This window comes from Anoplopoma fimbria, chromosome 14 (genome assembly GCF_027596085.1).
Source record: "Anoplopoma fimbria isolate UVic2021 breed Golden Eagle Sablefish chromosome 14, Afim_UVic_2022, whole genome shotgun sequence".
In the NCBI taxonomy this organism is placed as follows: Eukaryota; Metazoa; Chordata; class Actinopteri; order Perciformes; family Anoplopomatidae; genus Anoplopoma; species Anoplopoma fimbria.
In genome coordinates this window covers 2,528,108-2,550,404 of record NC_072462.1, presented here as the reverse complement: position 1 = coordinate 2,550,404, position 22,297 = coordinate 2,528,108, and the positions used below count along the sequence as shown (strand labels likewise).

Below are 22,297 nucleotides of genomic sequence, written 5' to 3'. Positions count from 1 at the left end.
GTTTTCACATCATTTTGATCTGAAAATAGGTAGTAATTTGATTAATTATGGTATTGGCAAAACATGTTAGTATAGGAAGAAGTACTCAGCCTATTTACTGAAGTAATAGTATCAATACAACAAATAAATGCAATAATACAAACAATACACAGAAGTACTAAACACCCCCATGACTTATATTACATATATATCTATGAAATGATGATTTTAAATGCTTTTATTCTAAAGCATCATTTAAAAGATTATAAAACATGCTTTTCCATATAAACTAACAATTTAAGGAACACTTAAAATGAATAAATAAAGATATATCAATATAATTATACATTAATGAAACAGTTATACGAATAACACTATTGTATGATTTCAGGTGCAAATAAAGTTTTTGCCTGCATATTTTTGCAGGTATATATATAAATGTGTATATATATATATATATATATATATATATAGTATAACATTCACAGGGGCCACTGCTCTTCCATTCTGTTCAAATGTATATTCATTGACTTATATTACATTCTCAATGGAGGACTTTTACTTTTAATGGAGTATGTTTTTAAGTGTTTTATTGCTATTTTTCATGTGTAAAAGATCTGAATACTTCCTTTGATCACTGATGGAGAACCCTGAACATTTTAAATGTTATATGACAGAATTACTGACCTCTGGTTTTGTAAATAGACACACAAAAGTGCCTTGAAACCCTTTGAAATAAATCAGAAATGGGGAGGATTTCTGAGGAACAAGCCTTAATGAAAAGACTTCAAAGATACATTTGAATAGCCGTGATTATTTGTTCAAAATCATAAAACATTTTCATAATTAAATGGGATCACACGTCTCTGTAGTACAATTAACCGTACCACGAGGTAGAAGTATACCAAGCTTTATTGAGCATCACACTCGTTCATGTACAGGTGAATATTTGTACAACTCGGTCAGTAGTGCAACTCGTGCAAAGATGAAAATGAGGAAAACGAAACAAAAAAAATACAAAGTCCTTCAAGTGTTTTTAAAGCCGATGTTCTGCAGAGACGGGCGGCGTTCAAAAAAAACAAAAAAACAACATTACAGAATCAGCAGCCCGTTTTTTTCTAACATCTCAAAAAGACCAAATAAAAACAGGAGTTGTTGGATATATATATATATATATATATATATATATATATAGGAGTCATATATATATATATTTATACGGTGGACATTCAAGTTAAAATACTTCCCAATTAAAGAGCAGATCAGAGAAGTCTGTCCAACAGCATCTTTTTGTCTTTTAAATCCGTTTTACAAAGTGTACAAAATGCACGTTGGTATGATACAAAGACTTCTTCCTGTTTCACTCTTTTTGTAAATGCATCAATGAAGAACACAGAGTTAATAACATGAACTGATCCACAGGTTAACGGTGCGTCCATCAGAGGACACATCACGTCTTATATAATTAAACAGCTTATGAGGACAGCTCGTGTATCCAGACTTTGGTCCGTCCCTTCCAGTGCAGATTTGAATATAAACGCAATACAGGACTGAGGAGGCAGCGGAGGAGGTAAAACAACTCGAACAGAAGCAGGCGTCCATTTATTTATTTTTTTATCACAACTGGGCTCAAGACAGCAGAGGACTTTGGAGACATTTTACTGAGACGGTACAACCACAGAGTTACCGAGTAGATTTCGAAGGAACATTTTTGGAGTTCTGGTCATGCAGATACTTTGTAAAAGACTTTTGTTTTTCCAAAGAGGGTCTTTGTACGAGTTTAAACCCCTGAGCAGAAGTCTTTTTAATCAAAAAACAAAATGAGCAGAGCACGGTGCTGCTTTGAAAATCAAAGATTTCACATTTCCTTGGCTGCTGTAAGTTTAAGTTACACGTCTCCTGTCCAGCCTGGTGTCACCGACATCTCATAGGATCTACGTTTAAATCAGACCAAAGGTGGTTTCAACCTGCAACACACTTCAAAAAATAGTGTTTTGATAAAACTGTGGAGAAAGGAGCACTACCGCTAAACTACAAGAGCAGTCATCCACCCCGATTTATGTATAGACAGGACATAAACATTAATAAATAGTTTGTAACGCATCATAATGTACTTGTAAGCAGATATATGCATGTGTTTGATAAGCAAGTCAAAAGGAAACAAAATTGGCAATTGTTTTGATCGTTGTAATCATTTTTCAAATCAGAAATAGTGAAATTATTCCAACATTCTCTGATTTCAGCCTCCAAAATGAGACAAATACCTACGTTTCTGTCATGTTATCATAGTAAACTAAATAAATGTGGGTATTTGGACTTTAAGTTGAATGAAAAAAGACATTTGAAGACGTTATGTTTGGCTCTAAGAAGTTGTGTTGGTTGTTTTTTGACGTTTCATAGACTAGATTAGGAGCGATTTATTGAAAACCAGCCACTATAACTCGATAGGCTGCTGTTTGAACTGACAATGAATTATAACTAAAGTTATGATATGAAACATCTTCATAGGAGAAGGTCTTATATCTGCGTATTACATTATTATAGCATTAGAAACCATTTAAAAACGTTTAATTCTGCTAAATAGATTTTCATTTGTGTTGAGTCTGAAGAAAAGAAGAAAGACCGGTTTGCTGATAACACAACTTTACTAATTTCTCAGATTTTTTTTTACCGTTTCAATATTTTCTCACTTTCATGAACTATAAATAGAAACCAGCAGATTGTCAGAATGGGAGAATGTGGTTGGTGATTTTGTAAAAGGTGTCTGACTGCAGAAGCTTTTTGTTCTGATAGAAAAGCACAGTTAACAAACTGTTAAAGGAAACGTTCACTATTTTTTTCAGGTCTCAAAGGGTCAGTCATGTTTTGCTGGCTGTGGTTATTCCTCCTGTTCATTCTAGCTATTAAAAGATCTCTTCCTCTTCAGCAGTCTGAGTTATACAGATGAAGTATCTTCCAGTACAAATGTTCCTCCATTTGTTTCTGCAACTTAACAGGTGAACAAAAAGGGAATTTTGTAATAAAAAGAACAGAGATTATAAAACACCTACACTTGATTTGTCTAAGTCGGACTGCTGCAGCCTCATAACTTTATAAAAACTTTAGGAGAGAGAAGTTCAGCCCAAAATCAAGAATACATATCCTTCCTCTGAACTGTTCTATTTATCAGTCTAGATTATTTGGTAATCTAGACTGATAAATCTATCTATCTATCTATCTATCTATACCTTCTCTCGGATATCATGGGACTAGATGTCACTCACAAATAAACTCAACAGCAACATCTCTTTCCAAAAATCCCACATCAACTTCTCACAATAAGGTCTGTTGATCATCTTCAGTAACCGGGTCACAGTTTTAAGAACGAGACGTCGCTGTTGAGTTTGTAAAATGTACTTTTGCTGAGTGACATCCAGTCCCATAACATCAGAGAGAAGAGACATTCAAACCCGAACAATCTAGAGTTATAAATAGAAGTACAGGTAAGAGGACAAATATGTATTTATATTTTTGGGCTGAATGTCCCTTTAATGTCCGGCACAAACAGGAGGAATAATTACAGCAAGTAACGTCTGTGTCAAATGCTTTTTCAGGAATCTTTCTGCTGTTTAAAGACCGAGATTATCAATCCATCTTTTAATGTTACAATATGGAATTGGAGGAACAAAATAATGACATTTGAAATAATAACAAACCAACTGATAAATTTGAGACTTACGTAGCAAGAGGATTCTGACAATAACGACATTTTAACTACCGATAATCAGACAGAACACATCAGGTCTCCTGGAGGTAACTGGATGAATGTTCTTCTTCAAACTGACTCCCTCTCTGCATCAGTGCTGAATCGTTTCTGAGCAGCTATGCACTGATAAATATTAATAAGGGATTGTAGTTTAGCATCGAATGCCCCTTTTCTTTCTGAATGAATCAGACTTTAAACGTCTCGCCCACCTTTGGTCTGAACCAGGAAAAAGTCTTTGCCTCATACCAGTTAGTCCGGACTGAGCAGCTTAAAGCACGGGTGAGGAGCGGACAACTCGACAGCCACAGGGCCAACACGCCCGCCAGGTTTTTACATGTTTCTCCATCAATATGTCACAAATCTTTTCACTCTGAATGTCAGAGGACAAAAACATCACCCATCAAAAATCAGTCCAGGTGAGAAACAAGAGAGTCTCTGGAGATTTTTTTTTTTTTTTTTTTTTTTTTTTTTTTTTTTTTTTTTAAAGGAAAAGAGAAAGAAAGAAAAACCCCTGAAATCTTTTCTCTCTGTACAACCGCTGCTTCACGTCTGAGAATCAGCACAGCTCGGTGTGTGACCTCTGACCCCTCAGAGACAATGGAGGAGGGGGAGGTTCCTGGAGATAAGAGACCCATAAGTCCACCACAGACTATGTGTTGGGTGCATGACAGAGACTTTGGGGGTGGAGCTGCTGGCGCTTCTGGAGCTCCTGCACGGCGAGCTGCTGGCACTGGTCCGACGTCGAGAGCTTGTTACTTAACGGAGACACGCAGTTCGCTGGAATGATCAGTCCTGTTAAAGAAAGGAAAAGGGAAGGGTGGAGGTTAACAATGAGACAATGAGACCAATGGTATTGACATTTATATCAAACAGAAAATAAAAGGAAAGGGTTCAACATTTTGGGTGAAAATAGAGTGAGATGAGAGGAATGACATCACTGATATCTGCACGGTAAATATGAAACTGGAAACTTAACGATGATAGTCCGGCCCATTAACTACTTCACATACTTTCACTTTGGTTTTTGCACGTAATAAACAATCAAGATGAGTTTCTTTTTTGTGCATGTGTTGCAATGACTTATGGTGTCTGTTTCTTGTTTCTTCTGTCTTTCTTTGCATTCAATTAAAAACAAATACCAGCTCTGTTTTGTGGTGTGGCAATAATAAAGTTTCTTCCAACTCTCATATGAAGCTGAAAACAAAACTAATATAAAGCAGAAAACAGAAAGTAGAAATGGAGACAAAACAAACTTAAAACCACAGTGATTCAGTTAGGCACGGACAAAAGTGCCAATGGAAAAGATTTCCAATCTTCAGTTTGAGGACTTACGGCTGTTTCCTTAACTCTAACACATCTGCAAGTTTGGATATGATGGTGCTGACTAAGAATTCACTGAAATTAAAGGACTGAGCAGCCTCCTGTGCATACAATCTCCTAAATTGTAGTTTATAGATTTGTAATGTACCTGACTGCCAAAATCAGAACCAGAAAATACTGCTGATGTACTTCTTTAATAATAATAATAATAATAATAATCAATCCTTTTAAGTAAAATATCTAAGATTTTTTGTAAATGAAAGACTTCTTTAATAAATTCTTTAGTCTTTTTTGAGGAACTGAATTTAATGCTGAGTTTTTAAGACCTGCAGAGACCCTGAACATCTAGCCTCAGATAGAAAACTAAGAAGATAACAATCTTCTCATCCAACTCTTTGCAAGAAAACAAGTCTCCCTAAATGTCAGAGCGATTCTCTTAAAAGCAGCAGTCCTTGAACTCACCAACTATCCTCTGTCCGTCTTCTGTTCGGAGTCGGACTATCTGCACCTTCACGTTGGTTCCACTGACCGGAGTGAGAACCTCCTCCAGCTCGTTCCACACGCTGAGCACCGAGCCGCACAGAACGTAGTACGTCCGACACCGCAGACCCACTTCACACTGGAGACCCACCGACGCCTTCTTGCAGTTACCTCGCCTGAGAGCAGAAACAAAACGTATTAAAAAAGTTTTAAAAAGTGAGGCAGACAGTTTGGGTTTCAAGAATAAATTGATGGATATTCTATAATTTTGTCTCTTTTAAATCACTTCCTAAAATCCATTTTTACAGTCTGGCTTTTATGTGATGTTGTCTCTTTACTGGTAAATTTTAATATTGTTATTTTATTTGAATTTATTAAATTGTTCAGATCGTATTGATTGTTTTATTGTTTCATCTACTTTCTGTTGTTTTATTGCCTTGTTTTCGCTTTGCTTTGTCTGTCAAAGCACTTTATAATACCCGTATTTAAATTAGTTTGGGACTATTTTTAGCAGCGGATTAATTCACATTTAGTGCTAGAGTAGCAGGACAGTGTCTAAGTATACAAAAGTGTGTTTGTTCATGGTAATAAACACAGAATCTGACCAGACTGGTCCTTTAACAGAGGCCTGAAGTGCACATACCAATAAGCATGAGAGCAGATCTTCGCTGACGACTTGTACTGATCAATCCAGTGCTGCTTGGCGTCTTCGGACAAAACCTAAAGGCCAAAACAAATAAAACATGATTCACCACGTAAAGCATTAAGAGTTCTTCTCAAAGGAATTAAATAAAAAGAATGTTGTGTGACCTTTTTGAACTTCTTCTTGATGTCAGTGTACGTCTCCAGCTTTAACTGTCTGCCGGTGTTCGGCCTGTAAACCAGGAAGAGCCTCTTCTTAGTGTTCACCTCTTTGACCAGGATGGCCGTTTTCTTGTTGTTCCTCATCTGAAAAAGAAAACACGTTATACTTCATGGTTATACAAAATGGAGATCTGTTTACTCGTCATGGGCGGTACTACTCAGCCTTTGAAAACAGTTGAGTCTCAAGAAAAAAGCCTTTGAGTCAGATTCTGGGAAATGTAGGCCCCAGCAGTTTTTTGCCTTTGAATCATTAGGGACTTTCTGCTGCACTTATTTGGACAACTTTGTACAAATCTGTCTTTTGCAAATTCCCCAACTTTCAAGTAGGACATTAATTTCCCGTGAATGAAATGGATCATGTGTTAGATGTAAAGAATACTACTACTGCATTCAAACATCATACATCTCAGATGTGTGTACGGAGAACACAAAACATCATCCTTTTGAATAACAGTATGAGATTTTATCCTCTGCATGTAATCATTGATGGGCTTCCTTCATGTAGCAGGATGATCTTGATACATGTTTGTACCATCAACACGAATCACAAAGACGTAAATCATAATATGATCAAAAGGAGGAGATAAAATCTGAATCTTATTTATTACTCCATTATGTCAGATCAGAATAGTGTTTATACAACTTTATTGGAATATTTTGTTTTGAAAAGAAAGTTGCTGACATATCCAACTAGTTTATTAGGTTATTATTTTGCTACGTTGCAGTTTGCACAATAAGAACTGTTTTCATTCTCCAGCCGATTCATGCATTTGGATATCTTCATATATTTTATAATGTTGTGGGGTCAAGAAAACTCTATAGTGACATTCAAATGTTTTTTGTATATTCCATGTACTCCTGACTTTAGAATAAGCCTATATAAAATACCCAGCCATTCAACGATAAAAATGATACGCAGATATACCGTGAAACTGCAAGACTCTTTGAAAATTACTTTGATACAGATTTTTGCTCACTAACCAAAAGGTAATTTTAACAAGTCGCAGAGCTAAATTCTCAGTGAGAAACACCGTTAACCTTCTCTTACCTGAACATAGAAACCATCATCTGCTCCGCTCTGATCTGCCCAAGCATGCGTGGCTTCCTCCCACGACATCCCCCTCTCCACACTCACCTGTGAGAAGAGACAAAGTCAGGTGATGTTACTGCGTTGAAAGCATATCCTCGAGAGGGCAGGGAGGTCAAAACTGCATTAAATAAATATATGAACATACGGTGTAGAGTTCCACATGTCCTGCTGTGGTGTAGCCCGGCGTTAGGAATTTCCTGCAGTCTACCTTCTTCACCTTCTCATCTCCGGAGCCCAGATCTAAGAAGCGGACAGGAGGAGAATGATTTTGATTTGTTTCAGATCCAATGAAACGCTGAAATCCATCCTCCAGTGCAGACAGATGATCGTGCTTCAACTCATTTTCTCACAGCGGAACACTTTAAATAATTAAACATCGTAAAATTCCTTCTGCCCCAGTTATTGCTTCTGCATGTGTGTGTGATAAATATGAAAGAATGACGGCCGTCTTACCCAGAATGCCCATGTCGTATCTGCCACTCTTCTTGGCTTCCTGAATCACGGCTGCCAATGTGTCAGAGAAATACTGGAACAAGGCATTCTGCTGCTGGACCTCCATGCCCAGAATACGGTTCAGGAACTTCCCCATGTTGTTGTAGTCTGCAGCAGTAACAGAGTATGTGTGTTACATTGATGTGGAGATTCACACTACAACTGTACATGCATCGCACATCACATTTCACAGTGAGAATAGTTGCCATGATGCATGATATTGTAAAAAACTGACATTGTAAAAAAGAAAAATCTGGCATACATATTGCAATATGAAAAAATAAAAGAACAGTAACCCAAAATTTTGGGAAGTCATTCCTTTTAATAATAATAAAATAAAAAAATTCACCTTTGTCCAGTGACATGGCACCAGATCTGTCCTCCACGTTTATGAGGCCCACACCTATTAATCCGATCTGAATTTCTACAGAAGGAGAATACTGTCGTTACTGAAAGTCAGACATATTCTATATATATAAATATAGAACTCAAAGAGGTATGCAATAATGACACAGACATCTACAGGGAGAAACAGTTGTAAAACAAACAATAGATTGTGGGTATATTCACTGAAAGGTAAACAAATAAATCGGCTTGTGTGGAACAGATAATTAGTCAAAGTACCTCTGAAGAAATCTCCTTTAAAGTGAGCAGGTGGGGGCACTAACGGAGAATCGAGCTTTACGATCGACTTCATTACAATTTCCAGAGCGTTTCTGCCGTACTGCAGCAAAGATAAACCAGAGTGAGTCACTGGAAAAATTAAATACAGTGATGGGAACTTTACTGAGACAAAAAGCTTGATGTTCTTACTTTGTTGTCAAAATTAAACCTGCTGAGATCTCGAGTTTCTGTCGCTCTTCTGTCTCCGTGTGTGAGAGCGCCCTGTTACAGAAAAACATTTAATAAATACATTTGATGTTAAACGTTCTTTAAGTATCTATGTTTTTGATTATACATTCGATCAGTCCTTACCAGGCTTTCTAATCTTTTGGCGACGATGGATGCAAACCTCTGCTCTCCTGCGAGCTCCGATATGAGGAAGACATATTCTGGAGCTGTGACCTGGTTCGACCTGTGAGTTCTCCCTGTGAACATCACACAAACGGAGCAGAACGTTTGGTACATTTTGAACCACATTGGTTATTTATTACATGAGTGAGTTGGAGGCCTTTTGTCTGGTACATAGTCAGGGGAATGTCTACTGACCGAACTGCTGTATCGCTCTGTCGGCGCTCCACGGGAGCTCCAGTGTCATGTGGACTCTCCGCCGCTGGTTCTTCACCCGCCGATCGGCCTGCAGGGAAATACCCGAGCTGGCAGCTTCCGAGATGATGGCTATGTTCTGGTAGAAAGGAAAGACAGTTAGTGTTCATTTTGATGTACAAATGTTATTCTTTATTTATCAAAGTCTGTCAACCCTGTTTAATTAAATCATTCGGTTGGCTGGTCCTAAATTTTAAAGTTAGAACTGGTTTGTGACATCTTAAGGTGCATTCACACTGAACTCTGGTGTGAAAACTGTCAATGAAACACTGCGATGGACTAAACAACTGGACTGAGGGTTCCAAACATATTGTCTGAAGTTATTTGTTTGTTGTGAGAAAGCAAATAAGACTAGCTACAGGATTGTTTTTCAGGGTTGCACTATACGTCACTTCAGCATTGAATCTGCTGCTTGATACAAAAGCAAAACACAGTTCTCATTATAACATGACTATTCTTTAAGAAAAGACTTTAATGTAATTTGGGTGGTTCCACATTAAAACAATAGCTTAGTTGGAGCGTTGCCTGCCACATAACTTCCAACATTTCTGGTTTGATTCCAGCTGAGGACCTTTGAGATTCATGTCATGTCTGCATATTTTAGTCCCATCTTAGTTTAGTATAGTTTGAGTCAATGAAAACTGTTTAAGTCATCAGACTTGAACATTTCGGCCAATAGCCTTGTTTGTGTCATTGTTAACTTAATTAAGCTACTCCAAGTCCTCCTGACTGTGCTCATTGTGCGCTGCCGCCGATATGTCTCGTCTAAGTCATGTTCGTTGAAGAACATATTTAGTCGGACTTTCATACACAAATGAATACTGGGGAATGCAAAATGGGCCAAAACTACTACTTTTCTTGTTCCAGATCAAATAAACTTAAAACCTAAAAAAACTTTAGGAAAAAAAAAAAAAGCATTGTCCCTCTTTCCACAACATCTTATCCTTTACCTTCTCTCCGTCCATGAACCTCTGCTTCTCTGTGAGATTGAGGATTTCCACCGGGACGTCCAGCTCAGAGCGAGACTCGTACGTGATGCTGCCGTCGTCGTTGCTGACCACACGACCTTTGCGGCCTGTCATCTAAAGAACAGTCGAAGAAACGGCGAAGGGAGTTAATTTACAAACCAAAAACTGATCCAGCATTTATATATAAATAAAAAAAAAAAAAAAAAAAAAAAGGGAAATACTTAATACGCCAGTTACAAATGTTCCTACCTCAGCTACGTTCTCGGGTCCTCCCAGCTCATCTATCAGCTCGTCCAGAGTGTTGGGAGGTAGATCCTCAGCTAGATCCTCGAGTTTTTCCAGTAGCTCTTTCTTCATTTTCTGAGCGTGTTCCACTGCGTCCTGACTTGTTAGGCAGCTATCCTGAATCTCTGCCTTGACTTATGAACAAGGAAAAACAAGGCGTTCATTAACCCTTAAAAGGCCGAATCAGAGTGCTGTTATCCTGCTCAGCTGTGTGGTGTCGTTCTTACCTATGACGGGGGCGCTGGGGGGGATAACGGGGGCAGTGAAAGCAGGCCTGTTGGAGCCCAGTCCAGATGCTAACAAGGCACTTTGAATGGAGTCTGGATCGATGCTCCCCCTCCTCTTTTTCTTCTTCTTCTCTTTCCCTTTCTTTGGTTCCTTTCTGATTAGCCACGGATCTAAAACAAAATGAAGGCAGAACATTTGTTGTGAGCACTGAATTGGATAAATAAATGTTTTTATTCAACTTCTTCGGTCCTCCCTTAAATAGGAGACTCACCGTCTTCCCCGTCGTCGCCCGACTCGTCTCTGAAGGGGTTGAAGTCATCGTCTTCGTCTCCTGAGCTGATAGACTTGAAGCTGTCGTCGCTGTCTTTACCGGACTCTCTGTCCGAATCCTCAGACTGGCTCTCCTCCGAGCTGGTGCCCGACAGACCGCCGTGCTTGCGAGGTTTCTTCTTCTGCTGCTGCTTTTTTACCTCTGACCCTGGAGAGATGATCGGAAAAGACATTAAACGTTTCTGAACAGCACATAAATCTGTTCACGAGTCGAGGCAGACGACATTTTTAAGATAACGCCCTTGTTATAAAATCTTCATTACCTTTCCTCTTCTTGCCCTTCTGTTCTAGCTGTGCTGGCGTTTCAATGGGAGAGGGGGTCTTCTTCACCGGGAGGTCGAGGCCGAGCAGGCTGTAAAGCTTCTGTCTGTCAGGAGCTGGAAAGTGCTTCTCAATCAGGGACTGCAGCACACCTCTACAACAACAACAAAGGTCATTATAGTGACGTACATGTGAACATTGTGTGTAACAGGTGTAAAAATCCGCTTTCATCAGTCCGTACTTTGCAGTTGAGACAAAGTCGTTGAGCTCTCCTCCTCCTTCCTCCAAGGCCTCCAGAGTTCTTGCTTCTCCAGTGGACTGAAGGCCGATGACCACACACTGCAGAGGAAATGTGGATGCAACGTTAGAGCAGGAAGCCCAACAAGAACAGTTTTCAGGAGAGCATCAAGTAGCTTTTGTCTGACAAAGCATTAACAGCTTGTTTTGCAGTATCTTTGGCTAACATATAAACTGTTTTAGCCTCTGTAGTGTTTTTAAAAGCTCCTGCTATAGAGTAGTAGAGTGACAAGTTTCCCTGCCACTGATTGCTTCCTCATCTTAGCTTTTCTCCTTCCTCTTCCTGTGTTTGTCACATGGAGTAACATACAGTTGTCATTTTAAAAAGATACAGGTTAGAGAAGTTTTTTGGTCTAATGAAATTGCACAGACGTAGAATTAAGATTTTTATTTATTTATTTTGCAGCTCTACGTTCTGTTATATCTAAAGAGTCTTCTCACCTTTCCATTTTGGACCTCCTCTCTGGCCAGCTGCACCACCCGGCGGACTTTGGAGGCGATGCAGAGGTACTTGAAGAACCTCTGGTGAGCGGACCAGAACTGGCCCCACATGGACTTCTTCATGCGTTGCTCTGCGTCCATCAGGTTCGCTGCCTGCTGGAACCTCTCACGTGCACTCACCCACTGGGAGAAGCATAATTAAAAATGACTTATTACCTGTTAGGACAAATTAAAGAATGGCACCAATCTGCTTTTCTGTACGCTTTACTTTTATGTGCTTACCAGTCTCACAGATTTGTTGTACATGTGGATGTATTTCTGAGTCAGGGGAACCTCCTCAATCTTGAAAGTCACACCTGTAAAACTCAACTGCCTTGCAATGTACATCCCTCTTAGTTTCATGTCCATAGCAACTATCTCCATGGCGCCAACACCTCTGAAATTGTAGGGAAGAAATGTACAAAAGCGTACATGTTAGGATGTTTTTCACACGTCACCTGTTGGGCATTAAGACACCTGTTTTGTCACCTGCAATAAGAGAAACTTACCTGCGCTCTACGGCTTGGATAAAGTTGCCAAATTCTCTGAAGGGTGTTTTATGCCCCCAGATGCCCAGACGATTCATGTAGGCCATATTTCGCGGTTCAGAAGCACCTTGATAGAAAGTAGAATTTTCAGAATTCCCAGCATTTGCCACCTCAAACAGAGTTTACACTGTCAAAGAGCTGTTTTAATTTGATTGAGTCTACTGACCTGTAGCACTTGCATACACAACCCGAGCCTTGGGGAGTTTGTTCTGCAGTTCCAACACCGCAAGCCCAGTTTTTGTAGGTTTGGACGAACCGATTGGACACACATTTTTGGCTTTGTGACACTCGTCATACACAATCTAAAAAGACATTTTGTTAAGGAAAGGACGGTCTAATAGGATGTTGTTTACATCACTTTGACAACATGAAAAGTATTCATTATTTCCAGACATCTATTCTAACAACTGATGGCTTTTAAAAAGGATACAACTCCATCAAAGTCCTCCCCACACCAGTGGAGGAGCTGTTGGAATCTGGTCTTGTACTTCCCTCCTGATTGGCTCTCTCCTATCAACGAAGAGTAGGTGGCGAATATCACACCTTTCTTCACACTCCCATTGTGTTTAGAGGTGATTTTCCCATACTTGAACTGAAAATATAAACGTGTAATTGAGTCACACTTTCGACATTATGTAGGCAGCATTTTTCATCCATGCATCTTTAAAAGTATCTGACCTTGTTCAGCGAGTGAACCTGGATGCTTTTGGCTCCTATATCCCTTAAATCCCTTTCAGCGTCATACTTCAAGTCGTTTGAGACACTAAACCTGAACAGAGGAGAAGAACATTTATTTGGAGGTAATACTTTGTAATCCTCTGTGTTAAATGTGCTGTAGAGGATTCTGGGTATTTACCAAAGAGATCTCTTCCTGCCTAAAAGGTAATTCTCGTAGATGATCCCTGCAATGGTCCGGCCTTTCCCCACACCAGCTCCATCTCCGATTAAATAAGCAGCGCGATCACCGCTGGGGAGGAATGTCTCATGTTGCTGTGGTGCACAGGGAAAACAAACGAATGATCAAAACTGAACCATTTCCCTTTAAAAACAGGTTGAGTCATCCAAAACCAGGTATTAAAAAGAGACATCCTTTAGTATTTATCTGCAGTTTTAATGATTGCACCTGATTTTGAGTTAGTTTCATTCTTTATAAATATGCATTTCCATTTTAGTCACATTTTATTAATTTGCTTGATAGTAGTAGTATTCTTATTTCAGTCTACAAAACTCTAGGACATTTTATGAAAAATTGTATTAATAGATATGATGTTCATAGAGCACTTTTTTAAAGATACTCTTAATCAGTAAAAAGATGCCAGAAAAGTGGCACAATATGTTCAAAATATTGAGTTTTTGAAAGATGTAATTTTTAAATTGTTTGTCCGTCATTTACATAATCATTTACTTCTTGTTTGTCCACAAAATCTGCAGTTTTCATACAGATTTTTAGGAGTAAAATTCAAACACTTTGAAGGTACATTAAATGTCCAGAGTCTAGAAAGCCTTTATCAATTTTTTTGCTATAAATGCATTTGTGAAAATTCAAGTTTACAGAATTCCTTTATACCCACAGCGATTAATGTACATTGTCACTTTGTTTATTTTACCAGCTGTTCATATAAACTTCTATAAAGTGTTTTGATCATGATTTGATAAAATATGATGACAGATTGTTTCATTTCAAATATTAAAAGACTTCTAGGTTTACACGAGTTGCTTGTGTAGATGAGACAGCATATTATGTTGAAAATCAGAATTTTTCAAGGACTATATATACAAACTCAACATATTCCTAACCTTGAAACCTTGAACACATTTTGTCATAGCTTTCATTTCCAAAAGGCAGCTTTTAAAAATGTTCCTTTTCATTGCGAACAAAATTATTCAACAAATGTCCATCTTACACAAAATAAACTGTGCTTACCTGAGCAGCATACGTTATTGCCTCCAGCTGCAGCGCCGACAGGCAGCCCCGATCGATGGTTTCCTCTGAGATGGACAGCCTGTACCACACGTCCGGAGGGTTGACGCTGGACAGGGAGCTGGTCTCCACCACCGGGTCGGGATGCCGCTGGCCAATCTTCACTGCATTGGAAAACGGACTGGTCAGTGCATCGGGAGGTTAACAGTAGCAGGATGTATTTTGTTTGATTTGAGCCATCGATCAAAAGGTGATACGGTGCACTGATGTTACTATCCCTCACAGTAAATGATAGCCTCATAGACGAGTACATCTACACCATGTCACCGTTTAATTAGACTAAGAATCATCATGACTTGCCGTTTTCAAGACCTTGGTTGTTGCCAAATAGAGGTGTGGCATGATGAGATTAGGGGGGAAAGTACACAATTTACCAACCCAACAGTCACACTTACATTTCATTGGCATGTACTCTGCATAAGTCTCAGCGTGGCCCAGTTCATCTTCCTCTTCCTCCTCGGGCTCATCCTCCTCCTTCATCCCTGGGATTTTCTGTCATCATAGAAGACTTAAGAGTTAATATGAACTTGCCAAAAGTGACTTTAGCTTGCCATCAGACTTGGCAGCATTCAAAAAAAATAAATATATATATATCTTTATTATAATAATACGTACCAGAGAATGAGGGAAGGTTTGCATTTTCATGTCTTCATTGATCCAGATCCTGGCAGCATCTTTACCCAACACTTCCTTCTTGATCCCATTGTTCATTTCACCTGAAACACCAACAGAGACACAGCGTTCACGTCGAAGTATTACACTTTGGCTCCGACAAAAAAGTAATAAGCTGTTGATGTTTATAACTAGTATTTTCAAGCATAAATGCCAAACATTACCTTGTTCATGCATCTTATATGGGATCATTTCATGCTTCTCTTTGTCTAATTTGATAGCTAATGTAAACATCTGATCACTATTTTTAGACACCAAACGATTAATGAATAGAATTACAATCTTACTCTTTTAGCTCATTAGTTTGGTTCTCTGGACCTCATATACACTTGTTTTTATAACCTCTTTTCATACCTTATAAACCTCCTCAAATGTGGATGATTACCACACACCACGACTGTTTGATATTTGTAAATCAAATGTATAAAAATAATAATACATTTGCATATACAAATACCAGGAAATTACCTGTGGCTGTTGCCGTTGCTACTGGTGGAGCGATGTTAGTTGGAGGCTTTAACCTCATGAGCTCCATCAGACTGTTGCCCTTTAGACCGGTGCTCTTCACATTGCTGGACCGAAGGAGGTCTTTCAACTGAATCTGCTAAAAGACAAAAAATATAAATCAGCAAAACCCCAAGAGATGCTTTTTCCTCTTCTGTGCCTTTATGTCCTCTCAAACGTACCTGATCTCTGTTTGAAGGCACTACTGTGGACGCCGACGAAGGAATATTTGTGGAGGAGGGGCTCGAACATCCTCGCAGGGCTGAATTGGCAACATGGACCACTTTGGTGACAGTTATGGTATGTTTGATGGGGTTTGTAACGGATTGTTTGGTCACGTTAGCTCCGAGTGACGGCAACTGATTCAGCTGATTTAAGACAAACGTGGTGGTTGATGGCTGAGGTTTGTGCTGTTGGAGACATTTAGCAGAGAGCACAATTGACTTTATTACATACCAAACAGAAAACATCAGCTGCAACACATCATTATGTGTTCAATAATTAATTAAGGGAGCTCAATGCTCTGTAATCTCACCCTGATAGTAACTATAGGGACTGGAGCTTGAGGCTCAGTTCGTACAACTCCCACTGACTCCGTCCCAACGCCAACATCCAGGGCACTGATGGAGATAGACTGGAAGAGGACCGACATCAGAACGTTAACATTAAGCCACGAGCACATAAATAAATCACTTCTCCTCGATAAGAGCCAAATCCATCTTACTTGCTGGGTTGTAGAGGGCTGTGCAGCATCCTGAGAATCAACATCAAAGAAGCCAATATCATTTGGACAAATGCCACTCTCGCTCAGGGCAGCGAGAAGTAAATCCTGTCCAGGATCCATCTACAAGACAAATGTATATATACATTTATTAAAACAATGATAAAACTATAACAACATTTTTTTAGGAGGCCGAAGCATTAGTGGATTGATTGAATGCACAAAAAATTTACATCGTATCAAACATTTATAGGTTGTGGCATCTCAAATGTGAAGATTTACAGCTTTAGTTTAATATATGTGATAGTAAAATATATATATTGTTAAAAATAAAAAAAGGAGATATATGTCTGGCTTTAATAATATGCAAGGTAAAAAAAAAACAAATTAGCTTTAAAAAACACATTTACAATCTCATGCTTTTATAACTAAACTTTCCACAATATAATGTAAATTAAAGATTAAACTTTGAGATTACTTTGCTCCACATAAATTTACTTTATATCCAGAATGTGGACAATTCCAAAAAACAATGTATTTTGATGGATGCACCAGCCGTGACTGGCCACCATGTATCACATCAATAATAACACATTGTATAGCTATAGCCATGAGCAAAACACAAAATGCAACAGTGAAAGCTTGCAAAAAGAACCAACACAGAAATGTGTAAATACTTATATATACACACAATATAAAAAATATATATATATTAGGATATGTATAATCAATATTTATTAACATTTCCTTTTAATTTAATACCCTATTGTTATTTAAATATTTTAAGAATAGTCCTAAAAAAATTAGCTTTAAAAAACACATTTACAATCTCATGCTTTTATAACTAAACTCTAAACTTTCCACAATATAATGTAAATTAAAGATTAAACTTTGAGATTACTTTGCTCCACATAAATCTACTTTATATCCAGAATGTGGACAATACCAAAAAACAATGTATTTTGATGGATGCACCAGCCGTGACTGGCCACCATGTATCACATCAATAATAACACATTGTATAGCCATAGCCATGAGCAAAACACAAAATGCAACAGTGAAAGCTTGCAAAAAGAACCAACACAGAAATGTGTAAATACTTATATATACACACACAATATAAAAAATATATATTAGTACTCACATGTGAGCAAACACAGAAAACAATGTAAACCTTAAAGCCCAAATATTAGCCAAATGAAAGCATGTTAACACATTCAGATGTGCAGAATAATCACCTCGCAGTATATCCTCATGCAACGCACGCCGAATGAAAGTGGAAACGAAACCAGAAACACGTAGCAGTGACTCGATGCATTCACATCAACCACACGTGTATTTGAAGGAGATAAGACTTAAAATCATCCATTTCTCTCTGCGACGTCTGCACGCCTCAGGTCAGAGCCGCTCCACAGTGACCCAAAACAAGACACGTGTTTGCAAAGCCTCTGGTGCGCACTACTTCCTGGTTGCTCCCCCTTCACTCCTCCTTTAGCTCTGCAGGTTTGTGACAAAACAACACAAAAAGGTGTTAAAAGGTGTGATGTGAGAGGTGGTTTCAGCCGTGTTGGGGTTGCAGGAGTCCAGGGAGGCTGGTGAGGATGAGTCTCCCCCCGGTGAAGGCTGCCACTGGAGCCGCACTGGTCCGGTTGAATCAGGGTGACACGGCTTAACTGTGCTAACAGAGAGCTAGAAGAGACACCAGACCCGGGTCAGAAAACTACACATTTAAGGGAGAAGCTGTTGAGGGTCACCGACGGTCACGTGTTCACAGTGACATTGTGCTTTTGTTACCTGGTGTGTGAGTGTTTTATTATAAATTATTATTATACATTGAATGTGTGATTAAAATAAATATCTGTTTAATTTATAGAGTGCATGTTCATAAATAAAGATAATATAAATGTGCACAATGTCACTAACACGTTAGTTCACAGCAGTTTTTAAAATATAAAACATTTATATTAGTTTTGTTTGAGTCTTTTTTGTGAATTACAAATTGCTAAAATTAAATTTTTAAATAAGATTAAGTGGTAAAGATATGTATAGAAATGTATGAATGTGACTTTGCATATTAGAATATACTAGGAAGCTAGCGATGTAAAAACAATGTTTAATAATCTTAAAATGGCATATTTTTATTGTCATCTTTTGCTTATTGGTATTTATTTATTTTGAGAATACACACTGCTAGTTTTTTTTTTTTAATATATATTAAAAATCTACTTTTTTAACTCAAACTTAAAATAAGATAAAAGGTTTAATCATCTTAAAATGTCATATTTGTATAATCAATATTTTTTAAATATTTTCTTTTAATGTAATGCCTTATTGGTATATTGGAGAATTGTTAGAAATAATATGGACCAATATAAATAACCACACACTACTAGTTTTGTTTGAGCCTTTTTTAATAATTAAAAATCTACTTTTATAACAAAAATTTAAAATAAGAAAAAAAGGTTTAATCATCTTAAAATGTCATATTTTTATAATCAATATTTTTGTACATTTATTTTTACTAGTAAAGTAATTTCTTTTTAATATTTATATTGGACAAATATAAATAACCACACACACACACTACTAGTTTTGTTTGAGCCTTTTTTAATAATTATAAATCTAATTTTTTAAGTAAAATTTAAAATAAGAAAAAAAGGTTTAATTAAAATGTCATATTTTTATAATCAATATTTTTTAATATTTATATTGGACCAATATAAATAACCACACACACTACTAGTTTTGTGTGAGCCTTTATTATGAATTAAAACATTTAAATAACTAAAATTTAAAATAAGAAAAAAAGGTTTAATCATCTTTGTATTTTTGTATAATCAATATTTTTAAATATTTATTTTTACTACTAAAGTTATTTTTTTGTAAATATTTATACTAGTTCTGTGTGAGCCTTTATTATGAATTTAAAAAAAAAAAAAACTAAAATTTAAAATAAGAAAAAGTAATATTTGTATAATCAATATTTTTAAATATTTATTTTAACCAGTAAAGTTATTTATTTTTTAATATAAATAACCACACACACACTACTAGTCCTGTGTGAGCCCTTATTGTCAACACTGTCTCCTGTCACGTGACATCCGTGTCATTAAAGTGACGTCGAACGTGACGTCACAGCACATCAACAGCTAGCTAGCTAGCTACGGTGCTAGCTTGTTTTAGCTAATAAACTACAACGTGACCCCGCCTGGACAACCTGGGGGGTGGGGTGGGGGGTAGGTGGTAGGTGGGGGGTCTGTGTGTCTGTGTGTCTGTGTGCCCCCCCCCACCTACCACCTACACCCCCCTCTCTCCCGCACTGTTATGCTAGCGCTCCGTGTCATTGCTGCGGCTAAGCTAACGTGTTAGCATGGTCGCTTTTTAACGGAAGACGCTTCTAAAACTAAACAAAAAAACGCGTTTCCGGGAGGATCCCCGCGCGCAGACGAGCTCGTGCGTCAGGTGAGCAGTAACATGACCCCCCCGTCCTCTCCCGCGCTGGAGGCACTCACGTGGCGGTCCCCGCGGCTGCTGTGGCCGCTGCTCTCCGGCGGTTTGTTGTCCTCTCCGCTCCGCTGAGCCGCCGCCATCTTTGTTTATCAAACGGCCCAGCAGCACGCCGGTCACGTGACGTAAACCGCCTCCTTCGACAACTTTTCCCGCTTTCCGGACCCGTCGACCGTGTCGCGCGACGTCCACGCGACACGGTCGACGGTCCGGAGCGGGAAAAGTTAACATTTCATTAAACGATGAAAACACAAAAGCAGAGGCAGCGAGCTAATGCGACGTCACGAGATCACGCGAGATCTCCGTAGGAAGTGACGACGAGACGAGATCTGCTGCTGCTTCTTCTTCTTCGTGGTTTTTTTTGTTTTTTTCCTCCTTTCTGATTCTTTCAAGTGCTGGAGGAAGAATTGAGATAGTTTACCCCATTAAGAGTCATATTAATACACTGTAAACACAATTAATACACTGGAAACACAAGTAATACACTGTAAACACATTAATACACTGGAAACACATTAATACACTGGAAACACATTAATACACTGGAAACACAAGTAATACACTGTAAACACATTAATACACTGGAAACATAACATTACTAGTAAAATACCTGCATTAAAGACATTATTCAGGTAAAAGTACAATTAATACACTGTAAACACATTACTCAGGTAAAAGAACAATTAATACACTGTGGAAATATAACATTACTAGTACAATACCTGCATTAACAAACATTACTCAGGTAAAAGTACAATAAATACACTGAAAATATTCCATTATAATACCTGCATTAAAAACATTATTCATGTAAAAGTACAATTAATACACTGTGGAAATATTATTCAGGTAAAAGAACAATAAATACACTGTGGAAATATAACATTAAAATACCTGCATTAAAAACATTACTCATGCAAAAAAAGATTCTAGTAAAATACCTGCATTAAACACATTATTCAGGTAAAAGTACAATAAATACACTGAAAATATTCCATTATAATACCTGCATTAAAAACATTATTCAGGTAAAAGTATAATTATTACACTATGAAAATATTCCATTACTAGTAAAATACCTGCATTAAAAACATTACTCAGGTAAAAGTACAATTAATACACTATGAAAATATTCCATTACTAGTAAAATACCTGCATTAAAAACATTACTTAATTTAAAAGTATGTAAGTATTATGAGCAAAAATGTACTTTAAGTATTAAAGTCCTCAAAGCAAAAACAATTCCCCTTGTGACTGAAAAAAAAGAAAATGCTTTACAAAAATTATTATCCAAATACTATCACGTGGTGCAGAGTTTAGTAAGGTTAGTAAGACTAGTAGTTCTCTTGAATACCTATGTTGAATACACTTATTGTAAGTCGCTTTGGATAAAAGCGTCTGCTACATGACTGTAATGTAATGTAATGTAATTAATGTAATGTAATCATGTGTACAGAATGAACAGCATAACAGAGGTACAACACATTCAATGTATATGATAATTAAAGTAAAGGAGTGAAAAGTACAATATTTGCCTCTGAGATGAAGTAAATGAAAATACACAAGTGAGGTACAAGATAAGATAAAATAAGATAATCCTTTATTAGTCTCGCAGCAGGGAAATTTACAGGATTACAGCAGCATAGATATAGTGCAAACAAGGTACATAGTAGAAAAAATAAAATAAAAATCTTATAAATATGGACAGAATAATTATAGTTATAGTATTTCAATAATGTATTCAGTACTTTCCACCACTGTAATTCATAAAAAAACATATACAGTACCAGTCAAAAGTTTGGACACACCTTCTCATTCAATGTTTTTTCTTTATTTTTCTTTATTTTTTTTTCTACATTGTAGATTAATATTGAAGACATCCTAACTATGAAGAAACACATATGGAATTATGTGGTAAACAAACAAATGCTCAACAAACCAGAATATGTTTTATATTTTAGATTCTTCAAAGTAGTTGAATGAGAAGGTGTGTCCCAACTTTTGACTGGTACTGTACATACGGTAAATGCAGAGCTTATTCTAACATTTAATGACAATTTTGCACTTTACTGTACATATTTTAGCATTATCTAATGTACATCCTATATTCTAGGATATTACTTTCATTGCACTGTATACAGTACAAGAGTTTGGACACACCTTCTCATGAAGTGTAAGTGAAGTACAAGCATTTCAATAATGTATTCAGTACTTTCCACCACTGTAATTCATAATAAAAAACATATATATTTTATGTATAATATGACACTAATACATTA

General features: G+C 37.4%; 1 protein-coding gene across 2 annotated transcripts; it reads right to left on the bottom strand.

Moving 5' to 3' along the window:
• Nucleotides 1–884: 884 nt before the first annotated feature.
• Nucleotides 885–20,184, bottom strand: sbno1 (strawberry notch homolog 1 (Drosophila)). Of its 2 annotated transcripts, XM_054613193.1 has the most exons (34): nt 20,024–20,184; nt 17,750–18,008; nt 16,515–16,634; nt 16,326–16,424; nt 15,973–16,200; nt 15,755–15,890; nt 15,230–15,330; nt 15,010–15,106; nt 14,558–14,718; nt 13,490–13,623; nt 13,312–13,402; nt 13,064–13,225; nt 12,800–12,935; nt 12,595–12,700; nt 12,329–12,482; nt 12,047–12,229; nt 11,550–11,647; nt 11,311–11,462; nt 10,989–11,195; nt 10,717–10,887; nt 10,454–10,623; nt 10,187–10,318; nt 9,180–9,315; nt 8,946–9,058; nt 8,784–8,855; nt 8,595–8,694; nt 8,320–8,394; nt 7,932–8,078; nt 7,624–7,718; nt 7,437–7,523; nt 6,335–6,472; nt 6,168–6,244; nt 5,507–5,700; nt 885–4,516 (listed from the first exon to the last, which is right to left on the bottom strand). In XM_054613193.1, the coding sequence occupies exons 2-34, from the start codon at nt 17,765–17,767 to the stop codon at nt 4,374–4,376; spliced, it is 4,233 nt and encodes a 1,410-aa protein (XP_054469168.1). In that variant the 5' UTR covers nt 17,768–18,008; nt 20,024–20,184; the 3' UTR covers nt 885–4,373. The 2 variants fall into 2 exon arrangements, with proteins under 2 accessions (XP_054469168.1, XP_054469169.1); XM_054613194.1 differs by lacking the exon at nt 20,024–20,184 and having other exon boundaries at nt 15,755–15,887; nt 17,750–18,244.
• Nucleotides 20,185–22,297: the final 2,113 nt, after the last annotated feature.